At 41.1% G+C, this 13,165-nt stretch overlaps 2 protein-coding genes across 3 annotated transcripts; both read left to right on the top strand.

Moving 5' to 3' along the window:
- Positions 1-1,358: 1,358 nt before the first annotated feature.
- Positions 1,359-4,082, top strand: tal2 (T-cell acute lymphocytic leukemia 2). 2 transcript variants are annotated; one of them, XM_080894590.1, is made up of 2 exons: positions 1,359-2,316; positions 2,881-4,082. In XM_080894590.1, the coding sequence occupies exons 1-2, from the start codon at positions 2,133-2,135 to the stop codon at positions 3,231-3,233; spliced, it is 537 nt and encodes a 178-aa protein (XP_080750716.1). In that variant the 5' UTR covers positions 1,359-2,132; the 3' UTR covers positions 3,234-4,082. The 2 variants fall into 2 exon arrangements, with proteins under 2 accessions (XP_080750716.1, XP_080750717.1); XM_080894591.1 differs by having other exon boundaries at positions 1,360-2,310.
- A 4,104-nt stretch (positions 4,083-8,186) lies between these two features.
- Positions 8,187-11,295, top strand: LOC308404403 (UDP-glucuronosyltransferase 2A2-like; the record flags this gene model as incomplete). Its single annotated transcript, XM_080894429.1, has 6 exons — positions 8,187-8,935; positions 9,093-9,241; positions 9,382-9,513; positions 9,792-9,879; positions 10,366-10,585; positions 11,010-11,295. The coding sequence occupies exons 1-6, from the start codon at positions 8,221-8,223 to the stop codon at positions 11,293-11,295; spliced, it is 1,590 nt and encodes a 529-aa protein (XP_080750555.1). The 5' UTR covers positions 8,187-8,220.
- Between the last annotated feature and the right edge of the window lie 1,870 nt (positions 11,296-13,165).

Genomic DNA, 13,165 nt, shown 5'->3' with positions numbered 1-13,165 from the left:
AAAGCCGGTGCTGAGTTTTGCACAGGGTTCTTATAACATAATTTTTTAAGGCAAATACATTTGAAAATAAAGTGAATTTAAGATTAGGATTTTTTTTTTTTTTTAATTTAAAAAAAACTGCCTCCGGGAAACAGTTCGTGAAATAATAACTAGTCAGTCAGTGATCATCAAGATAACAATTTAGTCATGTGTCAGTTCAAGTCAAGTCACACTTTGACAAACCTTGAATCATTGACTTAGCAATCCACTGCACACATGGTGTCACAGTTGTGCTAAAATTATAATTGTATAAGATAACATTGTATGAATGTTAGCTTATACTGAACGATCTAAATTGTTTAAACTAATGATGGTGCTGTAGAGAATAACCAAAATGCTACATGAATGTCCATCTGTACAAAATGTGGTTCCAGTCCTTCAGTTTTCAGGGTGTTGTCCCACAAAAATGGACATTTCCAGGTAGAATGGGTTGCTTTAGTTGATAAAAAATGATAAAGTTTACCACTATATGCCTCCTGATGATTAACAAAAATGTATTTAAGGCTAAGCAAAACTAAGCCCCAATCAACAAGGCTACTTAAAGTTTGCTTTGTTTTACATTTCTGATGAAAACCCCTCACATGGTACCAACTGTCGAAATGAGATGGTGCTCAGGTAAAATTAAAAGGAACAGTGCATCAACTTGCAAGGGACAAACTCCAAAAATAAAACGCCTGATTATGTGGTTTTTGTCAGCTGTTTGAACGACGGCATCAGCAGGACGTATTACGTTATATATACTAGTATACATGTAGTTAAAAATGTTAAGTATCCAAACAGCTCAGACTTAATTTACTGTAATTTCTCCGAACTTTGGCAGTGTTGTAACAGTGTAGGAAGAAGTAATGCAATTTGGTCTACTCCTAAAAAAAGATCCAGTGTTTGGGGTCCTTAGGGAGTAGTGAGACGCTATACAAATACAGGTCATTTACCATTTACAACATTTGTTTTTATATGAATTCTGCAGTGACTTCTGGCTTAGATTTTCTCTGCAGAACCCCCTGAAAAAACACAAGATGCTGCTTCATTCAGTTGAATTTATTTTACGAGTTTGCCCTCATTCTGCTCCCAGATGATGATGATTTACAGCAGGTACACTCCGCCATCAAACCACCACACAGAGAAGTGAGTCTGCAGACCTGGAGTGGAGGCTGGACGGAGGCAGCGAGCAGCGGCGCCTGGCCTGCAGGTGCAGCCTCTTGGACGTGCAGCGGGGTCTCATGAATGCCCGATTCAGAAAACGGCCCCCATCGGGCCTGTTCTCCAGGCCCGGGGCTAATCCCGGCCCCTAATCGGATTATGTAAATTCCTACTCCACACAGAGACTTTTATGGAAGGCTGCGTCTTTGAAACAACACTTGAAGGGTGTAAAAAGAACAGTGACAATTGGTTAAACTAGATGTGTTTTTCTGTCTGAACGAAGGTTGAAAGTGGGAGGCAGAGGAAGGGGGTGAGATGGGGGAGTGAGGAGTGGCTGCAGAGAGGTGAGTTAGACGCTGTGCTCTCCGTGTTTCCGCTCTAATTTATGTGTGGCCCCTTGGAATGGCTCAACAAGATTACCGTAGTCATAACAAAACCCATATTGTCCGACTGTCAATCTGGATATGGTATTTTTACCTTTTGTGGCCCAATCAGGCCGGATTCAAAGCAGAGCAGCCACTGATATCAAGGTCTTTTCCTCGGTGGAGGGGACAGTGGGTTGTCCATGCCTAATGTCAGAGAAGCAGAAAGGAATAAGTGTCCACAGCAGTAAGAGAAGGATCAGAGAGATGAACGTCTCAGTTTCACTTCAATAGGAATTTATTTGTCACCTTTAGCGCTAACCTTCAAGGATTAAATGAGCAATGAATCATAAAAGCAGCACAAATAGTCATTTAAAGAGCTGTTAAATCATAAAAGCGGCAGAAAGGCCCCCACAAAAAAGACAAATCATTTAAACAGCAGCATCATAAACACACACACACTTGTTCCAAGTGACAGAAAAAGGAGGAGTTACGTGTTTTAACAATCACACCAACCTCACACAATGCACGCAGCGGCTCCACGACAGCACATGTCAGACAATGGAGCTTGCGCTGCTATAAAAATGTGGGATGCGAGCACTCGGCACTCTCATCCCTCCCTCCTTCTCTGTGGCTCTCCCCTCTCCTCACTTGGAGCTCAGTGAGCATGAGGAGACGCGTCTAAGTGGACCTTCACACTGGTCTCCAGGACACGTCAATGACAAAGGAACCTCTGCCTCTGAGATTTCTGCACATTTCCCACACACAGGTACAGGTGAGACATTTACTTCATTCTCTAGGATTTTCCCTCCTCCGAGGCAATATTTCCAATTATAGTAGCATAGTAGATGTTTAATGTGCTGTAATTTATAGTTGATAGCTGCAGATATTTGTTATCAAAATATTAAGTGCAAAAGAAGTTTAATAAATAGATTCTAATGTAGCTTAAAATACCATCTGTTAATGATTTAAAGGCTTCATCACTTGCAAATGGTAAACACTGCAGAAGAACTTGATGTGTCACTTGTGCCAGCCAAAAAAACCTCTTGAATATGCCTTTAAATATGAAGAAAAACACAAAGGCTGCGTATTGCAGAAATAGGTAGCAAATGAATCAATTATGATAAATGCTTTTGGGGGGTTTAAAACAGTTTGCAAATTTCACCATGCTCCTGGTGCCTCCACCTTCCTCCTATCACTCCCCAGCACTGATGATTTCTTTATTTATTTTAAAGCTTTTTTCTGTTTTGCATTGAGTTTGGAATCAAAAACTCAAAATAAACACAAATTACTCTCATATCTTGTATTAAGTGGCCTAACATTGTGTCACTTGTTGCAGCTGAGCTCAGCACCATGACCAGAAAGGTGTTCACCAACACGAGGGAGCGTTGGCGCCAGCACAACGTCAACACTGCCTTTGCCGAGCTCCGCAAGCTCATCCCCACCCATCCTCCGGAGAAGAAGCTGAGCAAGAACGAGATCCTGCGCCTGGCCATGCGCTACATCAACTTCCTAGTCCAGCTGCTGGAGAGCCAGAGCGGCCAGCCGGCCGGCCACTCCCCCACCGCCCTGCTCACCTTTCTCAGAGGCAACATGGAGCAGCTGCACTCCCCTCCTCACCCCTGGGCCCTGACCAGTGACACGGAGGCTCCGTCGCCCGGATCCAGCTGTGACAGCTCTGAGGCCTGGTAGAGCCACAGCTCATCTAACAGAAGCAACTCTGGAGTGAACTTTTGGACCCTTTCTTTCTTCCCCGGGGTTTCTGCTCTGATCTGGTCCTCTGTAAAGACTGTTGTGTGTCTGCCTTCAGGGCAGAGTGTGTGATAGTCAAACGTGGCTGAAAAGTGAGCACCGTCTCTGTGTTGAAGTTATGAAATATAATTTGCAGGTGAAATTGATTTGTGTTCTGCATGGGTGTGTAAAAACCTGGATGTACTATTCCTCTCGTGTCTTTATGTTAATATTCCTTGTTGCCGGCCCGCCTTGAACTAATTTCGTTTTGCAGTATCGGGGTGTTTTGCCAACGAGGAAAAATGGAAGGGATTAAGGAATTTCTCATTCCGAGCAAAAGATTGAATAAGGAATTTGAATAGATAATGGTTCAGCCAAGACTGCAAATAATCTCAAAATAACCAAGGGCACTTTTTCCCCACTAGTCGACATGCTACCCCCGTCCTCCGAGAGAAGACTACATGTGACCTTTCTTTTCAATTATCAAGGTTATACCACTTTACAAAAATCAATCCTAAGAAAGCCTTCCCCCCCTTTTCTCATCCCTTTCACACAACAGCGTCAGTATTTGTTACTAGTCAGGTTGGATTTTGGCAAAACTGACAATCTTCTTTCAGTAACTGTACACAAATCTCTTCGCTGTGTTTTCACTTGGTCATTTTTTGTACAATACGCATGTCATATAGCCAAAGATGATGATAATAATAATAATAAGTTGATTGTCTCCTGTTAAGAGTGTGCCGATGATCTTCTGATACCTCTTTTGTAAGTTATTTTGGTTTGTTTGTGAATATAAGGTATGTTATTTATTTGAACTATTTATTTAATAAATGATTTGTTACCTTCTGAATTGTTAAGTATGAGTAATTGTTTCACTAAAGTGTTTCAAAGCCCCCAGTAAGCAAATACTGAATCACATAGACATAGATACATTTTATCATTTTAACCTATTATAGAAAAGGGGATCTGGACGATAGTTTCAGTCTGACATTTACTCCAGGTGCTGATATGAAATCTAATCTTTCAGGATGGTTCAGTAAAAACAACAATCCTGGTTGAAAAGTAGTTTTTAAATTGTAGCGTCGTCTGTGTGACCACTGAAATTTAAGTTTATTCAGATAATGCAACAAATGAACTGCTCAGAGGAGTTACAAAGATTATCCACACTTCTGCCCATCTTTCCCCAGGTGTGTATCAATGCAGCTAACCAAAAATTTAATTGCATACTTTTAGATAATAAACTACATCTTTTAACTAATTTACTTTGCCATTTCAAACTTTTGTTTTTTTTTTATCTAACAGTTTTATTTTCAAAGCTAGTTGTTTCACCCATCCACCCTCCGTGTTTAAATGATTTATGCACTTCTTTTAGCTATCAGTAATTTTTGTTTTTACATTTTGTTTCCTTTTTTGTTTTATTCATGCTAATATTAAGTAATCTCTGGGATATTTGTAACCCTGCTTGGTAATCACTATTCTAAACTGGTAGAGGAAGCAGGAAAGTGGACACTCCTACAAAAAGGTCAATTTGTGGGTTGAGGTAAAAAATAAATAAATAAATAAATAAACATAAAAAATAAACACCCAAACACTCAAAAAACCCAAAAAATAACCTATAGTTAACAATAACCAATAAATATACTATATATAATTTCATATAGATAGATATATAGTTTTTTACAATGTAAGTTGCCTTTTCAGAGTTGCTGTGAATGGAACAAACTCATACAATGCACAGTAAATAGTGACATGTGGAGTGGAATAGTTAAGTTGTTTCACACTATGTCAGAAACACAGCTGATGGGAAATTAAGAGCAAATCTGCTGCTCTTTGTTCTTGCTCAGTAAGCCCAGAGACATTTGCTTTCAGCAGCGCCCGTGATGACCGTGTGGACACAAAACTGACCTCTGCTCTCTGTCTACTGACCAGAGGCCTGAGGGATGAGTGCTCTATGTGACCGCTTAACTTGCAACCCCTGAGGTCAGAGGTCGCTCTGGAGTCAAACACTGTCGAGATGACCAGAGTGCAAATGCCGCTCTTGCTCTCTCTCTCTTATTTTTTTAAAGGATAGCATCACTCTGTTGCTTCATAAGGTATTTAGCAGCCCTCATTTTTACTGCTGCCAATAAATAATTAGGCCTTTTTTTAATTATCAGAATAGCTGCGGATCAATTTTTAGTCAGCAAACCTATTAATGGATTATTTCTTTCACCTCTAGCTACAATATCAACAGTCTTCTTGTTTGGCAGCCGGTTAAACTGAGGTCAGACATTTACATGTCTAATCGCCTATTGTGACTACAGAAAATGGGCCCCGTTTTCAGGCAAGAGGCAGCAACTAACTGAGCTGCAGAGTAAACACTGAGTCGGTTTTAGGCGCTTTCACCCCGGCTGTTAAACTCCGGCTAATGGTGTGTAAACGGAGCAGAGGGCAGCTGGACACAGTGACTGCAGGCCTGTGGGAAGTGACAGGTGACTCTTTGTGATGCTGCAGTAATACTAAATGAATTCTATGGTAGAGGCAGAATGACAAATATTTCAATCAAACATTATGGCTCACCTATAACATGAATTTAGGAAGTGTTTACTGCTTGAGCAATTTAACAGGAAATTGAGAAACTTTCTGGTAAAATGCAAAAAAGATTAAAATAACAGGGGACTCCTCAGTGGGCTGAACTTTTTGGTGAAAATCATCATGATGTTTCATAATTCAGTCATCTGACACTGGAGGAAGGCGTGTGAAGCCTTTTCCGTACAGGCTGTAAGGCTGTGAAAAAGCATTTTGTTGAACCACCTTATTTACAGAAAACGCCTAAGCAGTGTGAGCATAACTCTGACCTCAACTTTCCACAAGGATTATGAAACCATGCACTGAGAAATAATAACAAATCTGTACGCTTCTCATTCCCTCCACCAAGTATATTTGCCTGATTGACTATTCTCTCCCAAGTATGTGGGCAATCGTCTACTGAGAGCACATTTCCTTATCAGCGTCAAGCACACTGTCTGAATCCGTTATCACAATGGGCCAGATCAGTGCAGGCAGCCCCTCGCTCTCTCGGCTGAGGCGCCCATGAAAAAGAATTTCTGGAGTTGGGTGCCAACCGATAGGCCCTGAGCTCTTTATCCCCTTAAAGCCAATTCACACTCTGCATGTTTAAATATCTCAGCTCAACCCCTGCCCTCCCACTCCCATCACGCACTCGAACCCCTCCTCCTCCCCCTGCACCTTCCTCTCGCTCTCTCTCTTACCCTTCCGAGTCCAAGCATAGAATTGCGAAGCTGCCGACCTGCAGCACGGGTGGGTGGCTGGGTGGGATGCAGGTGCAGGGCTGGTTGGATAGTGAGAGGAGGGGAGTCTTCCATTGTTGGGCTGGACAGCACCCTCTCTCCTCTGGAGCACCCTCTGATGGGGGAGCCCACTGACAATCACACATCCTAATCTGATTATGCAAATGTCTACTTCAAAAAGCATTGCGCTGTAACCCCTTACCCTGTGGTGGGAAGACAGAGCAAGGAAGGAAGAAGTGGAAGCAGTAGGAATGCAAACAGGAAATGGTAGATTGTTGAGTTCCAGAGAAAATTAAATATGAAGGCAAAAGCACAGTTAGGGGCTCAGTGATTCTGCTGGTTAATCACTCATTGATCACTCACTCTCACACATCCACTGCACCACCAGGGGAGGTCTAAGGTTGAAAACAGTACACACTCGCACACTGAATGGCCAGTGACTGCCTCAGCAGGGCATTGAATCCAATATTCAAATGCTTATTGTTTTTCCAGACGCTCCTGAATCCAGCGTCAAAAGGAATCTACAATGTTAATGAGGGGGACAAAGTACCCAGAGTTAAGATTTACACGCCCAAACAGTCAGCGGTGACATTTCCCAAGAACAACAACGATTCCTGAAGGCGTGGCTGACAACTCTTGCGACCCTTCTGGCCTCAGCAGGTTTCTGAAATCAGCTGCCTCTTTCTGCTCCTGGATATCTTTCTACTACGAGTCTTTAAAATGTTGGGAGACGTGTAGTTATACACTGTAGTACTTTCAGCTAAGTGCTAATGGTATAAAATTCATTGTCGTAGTGTATCATGTTGACATGCACACGTGCCTCTTATCCAAATATGGACTGGAGGCACAAGTGAATATTGTCAGATCAGAAAGTATTTGGTCAAAAACCAAAGTTGAAACTCAAACATAATAATATAAGGATCTGAGTTAGTTCTTGGAGAGCTAAAACTTTACCTATTTTCTTAACTACTTGTTCTGTTGGTAGCCTGGACCGTCCCCCAACTGACGTTTGGAGAGAGGCAGGATGTAACCTGGACAGGTCACAGGCAATGATGGGGTTAATTTGGAGTCACTAAACAAAGACAAAGAACACACAAACTTGCAGAGATGCTGGAACTAACCACTAGTTTTAAGCTAGGGATGCACCGATGCAACATTTTCCTAGGGCAGATATTAAACTCTAGCTTCCATAATCCAGATTTACATCGTAGATGTAGCAGTAAGTAGTGAAGAAGGCCGTGCAGAGACTTTATGTGACGCAGGAGGCTTTTTTAAAAAGGGAAGCGATCAGAAGTATGAGTAATCATATTACTAACTCAAGTTCCACATAAGGTGTGGGAGTTATGTATAAGCCTATATAACTGAAATTTCTACTGAAATTTCCAATTCACTCTACCTCTACTATACTAACAACCACAAACTGGTGCTCTGAAAACTTTTATCATTTCCTAGTGTATTTCTCCTATTTATTTGTTTTATTTTTTCCAGCACTGTCAAATTTACGGTTATTATGTTTTAACGCATGGTGAAATAAGACATGGTTCATAAAAAGGAAGTGAGTCAAGGTTCAGATTTATTTACTTAATAATCATCTTTTCTTATATACTTTTAAAAAAGGATCAGACCACAGCTGGTTTTCCTGCTGACATTCAGACACCATGGATCTGCGTCTCTCTGCCTGCATCCTGCTGGTACTTTGTGCGACATGGAGTGCAAAAGGAGGGAACATTTTGGTGTGGTACACTGATGGCAGCCACTGGATAAACATGAAGCCTGTTCTGGAGACGCTGGTTGACAGGGGACACCAGGTGACTGTACTGGTCCCGAGCTCGTCATTATACATGAACACCAATGAGCCATCCCGCTTTCACTACGAGCCCTTCAACGTATCTTTCTCAAAAGATGCCCTGCAAGATTTTTTAGAAGAATTCCTTCGATTCTCCATGTATGAAATTGATTATATGAACTACTGGGAGATCTACATCAGATTCAGTGAAATAATCAAGACTCAAATGCAGTTTTCTATCCAGTATTTGGACGGTGTGGTGAAATCAGAAGTCGTCATGAAGAAGTTGAAAGAGGGAAATTACGACCTTCTCTTCGCTGATCCAATCTATCGTGGCAGTGACTTGGTAGCAGATATTTTGGGGATCCCGCTCGTTTTCTCCTTGCGCTTCTCCTTAGCTTATAACTGGGAGAGGCATTGTGGTCAGATGCCTGCTCCACCATCCTTTGTTCCCGGTGCCATGAGCAAACTCACAGATAAGATGGACTTCTCAGAGAGAGTGTGGAACTTTCTCTTCTATGCTCTCCAAGACATTGCAATGAGTCACATTTTTGGAAAAGTAGACAGATATTACTCTGATGTCAAAGGTGAGCAAATAGGCACTAAGCACTGATAAAAAAAAAATTGAAATCTGCTAATACTATAAATACAGTGTTTTATATTTCATCAGATCTGATTAAGAAAATATGTCTTCAATGAAATATTGGTGATACATTGATGTCCATTACTTATGCATTGCAACAGGAACTCCCACCAGTGCCTGTGAGTTGATGAGTAAAGCAGACATCTGGTTAATTCGAACCTACTGGGATTTTGAATTCCCTCGTCCTTTCCTCCCCAACTTCAAATATGTTGGTGGGATCCACTGCAGACCTGCTAAACCTTTACCAGAGGTAAGGACACTCAACTATTACCATCTGATTAATCATTACATCACAGAATATTCCTGCCAGGAGCAGTGAAGCCATCAAAATTTTGAACAAAAATGCAAAAACAGTTGGCTGTTGGTGGGATAATATTCGACTTGTTACAGGATCTGGAGGAATTTGTGCAGAGTTCTGGAGATGATGGCATTGTGATCTTCACTTTAGGATCCATGATCAACAACGTCACCAAGGAGAAGGCAAACATGATAGCCTCAGGCCTCGCTCAGATCCCACAAAAGGTCAGAGGATAATCTTTGTGCTAGCTGTAATCAATTTGTGTAAAGTATGGAGTAGTTTTTCATGTTTCAGATAACTGCATTAATTAATGACATTACAGATTGGACGTTTCAAGTTCCCCTCCCTTATGGGAACATGCCAACTTAAGTTTGTTTTGTTTTTTTAAATTCAGAGTGTGCAAATTCTTTGTCACCAACTTGATACACTGTGATACACCAACAAAAACACCACAGTACACCAACAACACAGTGTAAGCTTAGAAATGTTTCACCATTTACAGGTGCTGTGGAGATACAGGGGAGAAAAACCAGCAACTTTGGGTGCCAACACTCGAATATATGACTGGATCCCTCAGAATGACCTCCTGGGTAAGTAAAGTTGGTACTCATGGATATGGGCTTGGGTGGGCAGAAATTGTACTAGTGAAATGAGATGCTGGAAAGATTGCAAATTTAACAGTACCACTGCCAACCAAATTATTTTTTTTCTCAAAACCTTTACTTAATTTTAATTCTTAAAGCCACTTGAGGCTTATTTCACAACATTAAATGTGTTTTTGGAAGCTGTGAGCACTTTTTATAACACAAGGAAACAATTTAAAGACTGAGAATTTTCTGACATACTATCCTGATAACTTATTACTTCTTGTGCAAACCTGCTATGTTGATTAGGTTGTGATTCTCTCTCTCTCTCTCTCTCTCTCTCTCTCTCTCTCTCTCTCTCTCTCTCTTCTTCTGTTGCACTATAGAGTACTACAGTGCTAAAATCCCCTGTTCCAGATTATTAAAATGCTCCTGTTGTCCAAATGTAAAAAACTAACTTTCAATGTCACATGGTTATTTGGCATGTGTTAGGTCACCCTAAAACTAGAGCTTTCATCACTCATGGAGGCACAAATGGGATTTACGAAGCCATCTACCACGGAGTTCCCATGGTGGGCATCCCAATGTTCGGTGACCAGCCAGACAACATGGTCCATATGAAGGCTAAAGGAGCTGCAGTTATTCTCAATTTGAACTTCATAACAACGGAAGCGCTTAGAGACGCAATCAACACAGTCATCAATGACAAATCGTGAGTTCTCTGAACTATCTGCACTTTGGATTAAGCACTGAAAGCATAGACTGTAAAACAAAAAAAGCATTCAAAGAAAGGATGAATGTAGGTTCAGAGTCTGAAAAGTGAAGTCTGCCTCTGCAGAAATCCATACAAGAGGATATACAAGCCTATAGCTCTTTCAACACAAAGCGTTCCTAAATTATGGTCACATTTAAAATAAAACAGATGTCAACACTTTAGGACATGGCTACTTTGCGTCATTACCCTATGAATGTGCAGTAACCTCAGATTCTCAGTTAGTCATGCTCAAGTCAAGGCTTCAAAATAGGATTTTACTAATCTGTTATTTGTCATATGGGCAATTTTATTTTTTTATGTACAGTAAATGATTGAAGCTGATTTTTTTTCTTTTTTCAAAAACCTATATCCACATTCACAGGTACAAAGAAAATGCTATGCGGCTGTCCAGCATCCACCACGACAGACCCATCAGTGCTCTGGAAGAGGCAGTATTCTGGATCGAGTTCACACTGAGAAACAAAGGAGCCAAGCACTTGAGGGTCCAGGCCCATGAACTCACCTGGTACCAGTATCTCAGCCTGGATGTCCTGGGCTTCTTCCTCACTATAGTTCTACTCATCATATTCATCTTCATCAAGACCTGCAGTTTGTGTTTGAACAGGTGTTGTGTCAGGAAAGGAAAGACAAAAAAGAAGGCTGAATAACAGACTGAACAGAAACGGTGCTGTGAGTGTTGGACTGGGGCAATATTTGTTACCTGCATGAAACTTTCTTTCATATATGTTGAATTTCCCATCATCTTCTCCTTTATGTATCACCACTAGCTACATTAACAGATGCACCAATTTGCAGAAGTGTACCTGAAGTTGATCTGACATTAAAAAGAGGTTTACACAAGCATATACATTTGAATAACATCTATTATCTATGTTTCTTTTTCCCCATCTTCTTTGAACTTCCCCAGCATCAGCTCTATAAATACTGTACCATCTACTGCAGTGTAATGGCCACAAATCTGGATTTGAAAAATAATAGAAAAAGGTTTCTTTTTTAGGCAACTCAAATGTCAACCACCATCCTGTGAAGCAGCTGCAGTAAATTGGAAGATATCTGGTCACACGAAAATACACAACTGCTATAATTTTATTTCCAAAATATCTGATGTAATGTGGCTTTATTGTCATGTAATACCACTTAAATGGTGCACTGAGTCAATGTAGCATGATCTCTGCCCTGAAAGATGTAGGCAATACAATGCAAAGCACTGGTGTCCTAGTCAATGGGACAGCAAACAGTGACTTGAACACCTTGAACATGGCTCTCATCACTACCAGATCCTCCCAGAAGATAACATGCTCACTTCCAAAGAAAATAACATTGGAGCAGCTTACAGCTCTTCAAGAGTAAAATGAATCAATGATACTCAATTAACACCATTTCTTGTGAACTGATAAGATAAGAAATGTTGTTGCCTATGATGACACGTAGGAATAGCAATCTGTTACTGACAGTTCAAATACATTTGCTAAGATAGCTTTTCGTGAAACGGTTTCATACAAACACAATTGCTATTCATGATTAGCTTAATTATGTCAGAGCAAACTGTGAATTTGTTTCTATTTCATGAAAGTGTTGCCACCTGGTGGTGAAAGTTTTAGGTTCATTTTTGCTGACAGTAATTACAAATAGCACCCACATTGGTTCAGTTATGTGGATCTGGATGACACCTGGTGAAAATCAAATCTCAGGACTTACCACAATTCACTGATCACATTAACTCGGTGGACCAACATTGAAAATTCACCAGGTAGGATATGAAAAGTAGCAGGTTAGCCTTCCTAGACTGTGAGATTTCCATCAGTAATGGGGGGCATTGAAAAGTCAATGTGTACCATCAACCTATCCATACTGATCAGTATTTAAGCTTTGAAGCTCATCATCCATTGGAGCATAAACTGGGTGTCATTAGGACGGTACAACACAGAGCAAACACCATCCCCACAGACACAGCAGCCAGGGAAGCAGAAGAACATCACATCAAGAAGACCCTGAGTAAATGTGGTTATCCCAGCTGGGCATTTCTCAAAGCTGGGAAGGCGCCTCAAGAAAGCTCCAGCCAATAAAGGAGAGATGGTCAACTGCCGCCTAAGCAAAAACCCTTAGTGATCCCTTATGTGTCAGGAGTATTGGAACAGTTGAGATGCAATTTTTTTTCTAAACGCTGCATCTCTGTGGCTTTTAAACCCCAAAACACACTGCGCCAAAAGATTGGTCCACCCAAGGATTGGGTCCCCCAACACAAACAGAGTAATGTAGTGTACGCTGTTAAGTGCCAGTAGGATTGCCAGGATTTATACATCAGAGAAACCAAACAACCTCCAACTGTAGCCAATCCCCAACTCTCTGTGAATGGTACTCTTGGCCATTGGTCAATGGTCATTAGAGGATCAATAGGGTGCCCATGACCCTCTAGGGGACACTCCCACAGGGCTTAAAATCTGGGACTCTCCACCAATTGTTCTTACAACTGAAGAAGCTTCTTGGATGAGAGATGAAACATCTTCAAGGAAACTT

Source organism: Rhamphochromis sp. 'chilingali', assembly GCF_963969265.1.
Source record: "Rhamphochromis sp. 'chilingali' genome assembly, chromosome: 10".
NCBI lineage: Eukaryota > Metazoa > Chordata > Actinopteri > Cichliformes > Cichlidae > Rhamphochromis > Rhamphochromis sp. 'chilingali'.
The sequence above is the reverse complement of the archived record's forward strand: the minus strand, read 5'-3'. Positions and strand labels throughout refer to the sequence as shown.

Excerpts from the sequence above, each read along its gene's own strand:
- tal2 (XM_080894590.1), top strand. The coding sequence starts at position 2,133 with ATGCGAGCACTCGGCACTCTCATCCCTCCCTCCTTCTCTGTGGCTCTC. Across the intron at positions 2,317-2,880 it reads TTTCCCACACACAGGTACAG|CTGAGCTCAGCACCATGACC; the intron begins GTGAGACATTTA and ends CACTTGTTGCAG.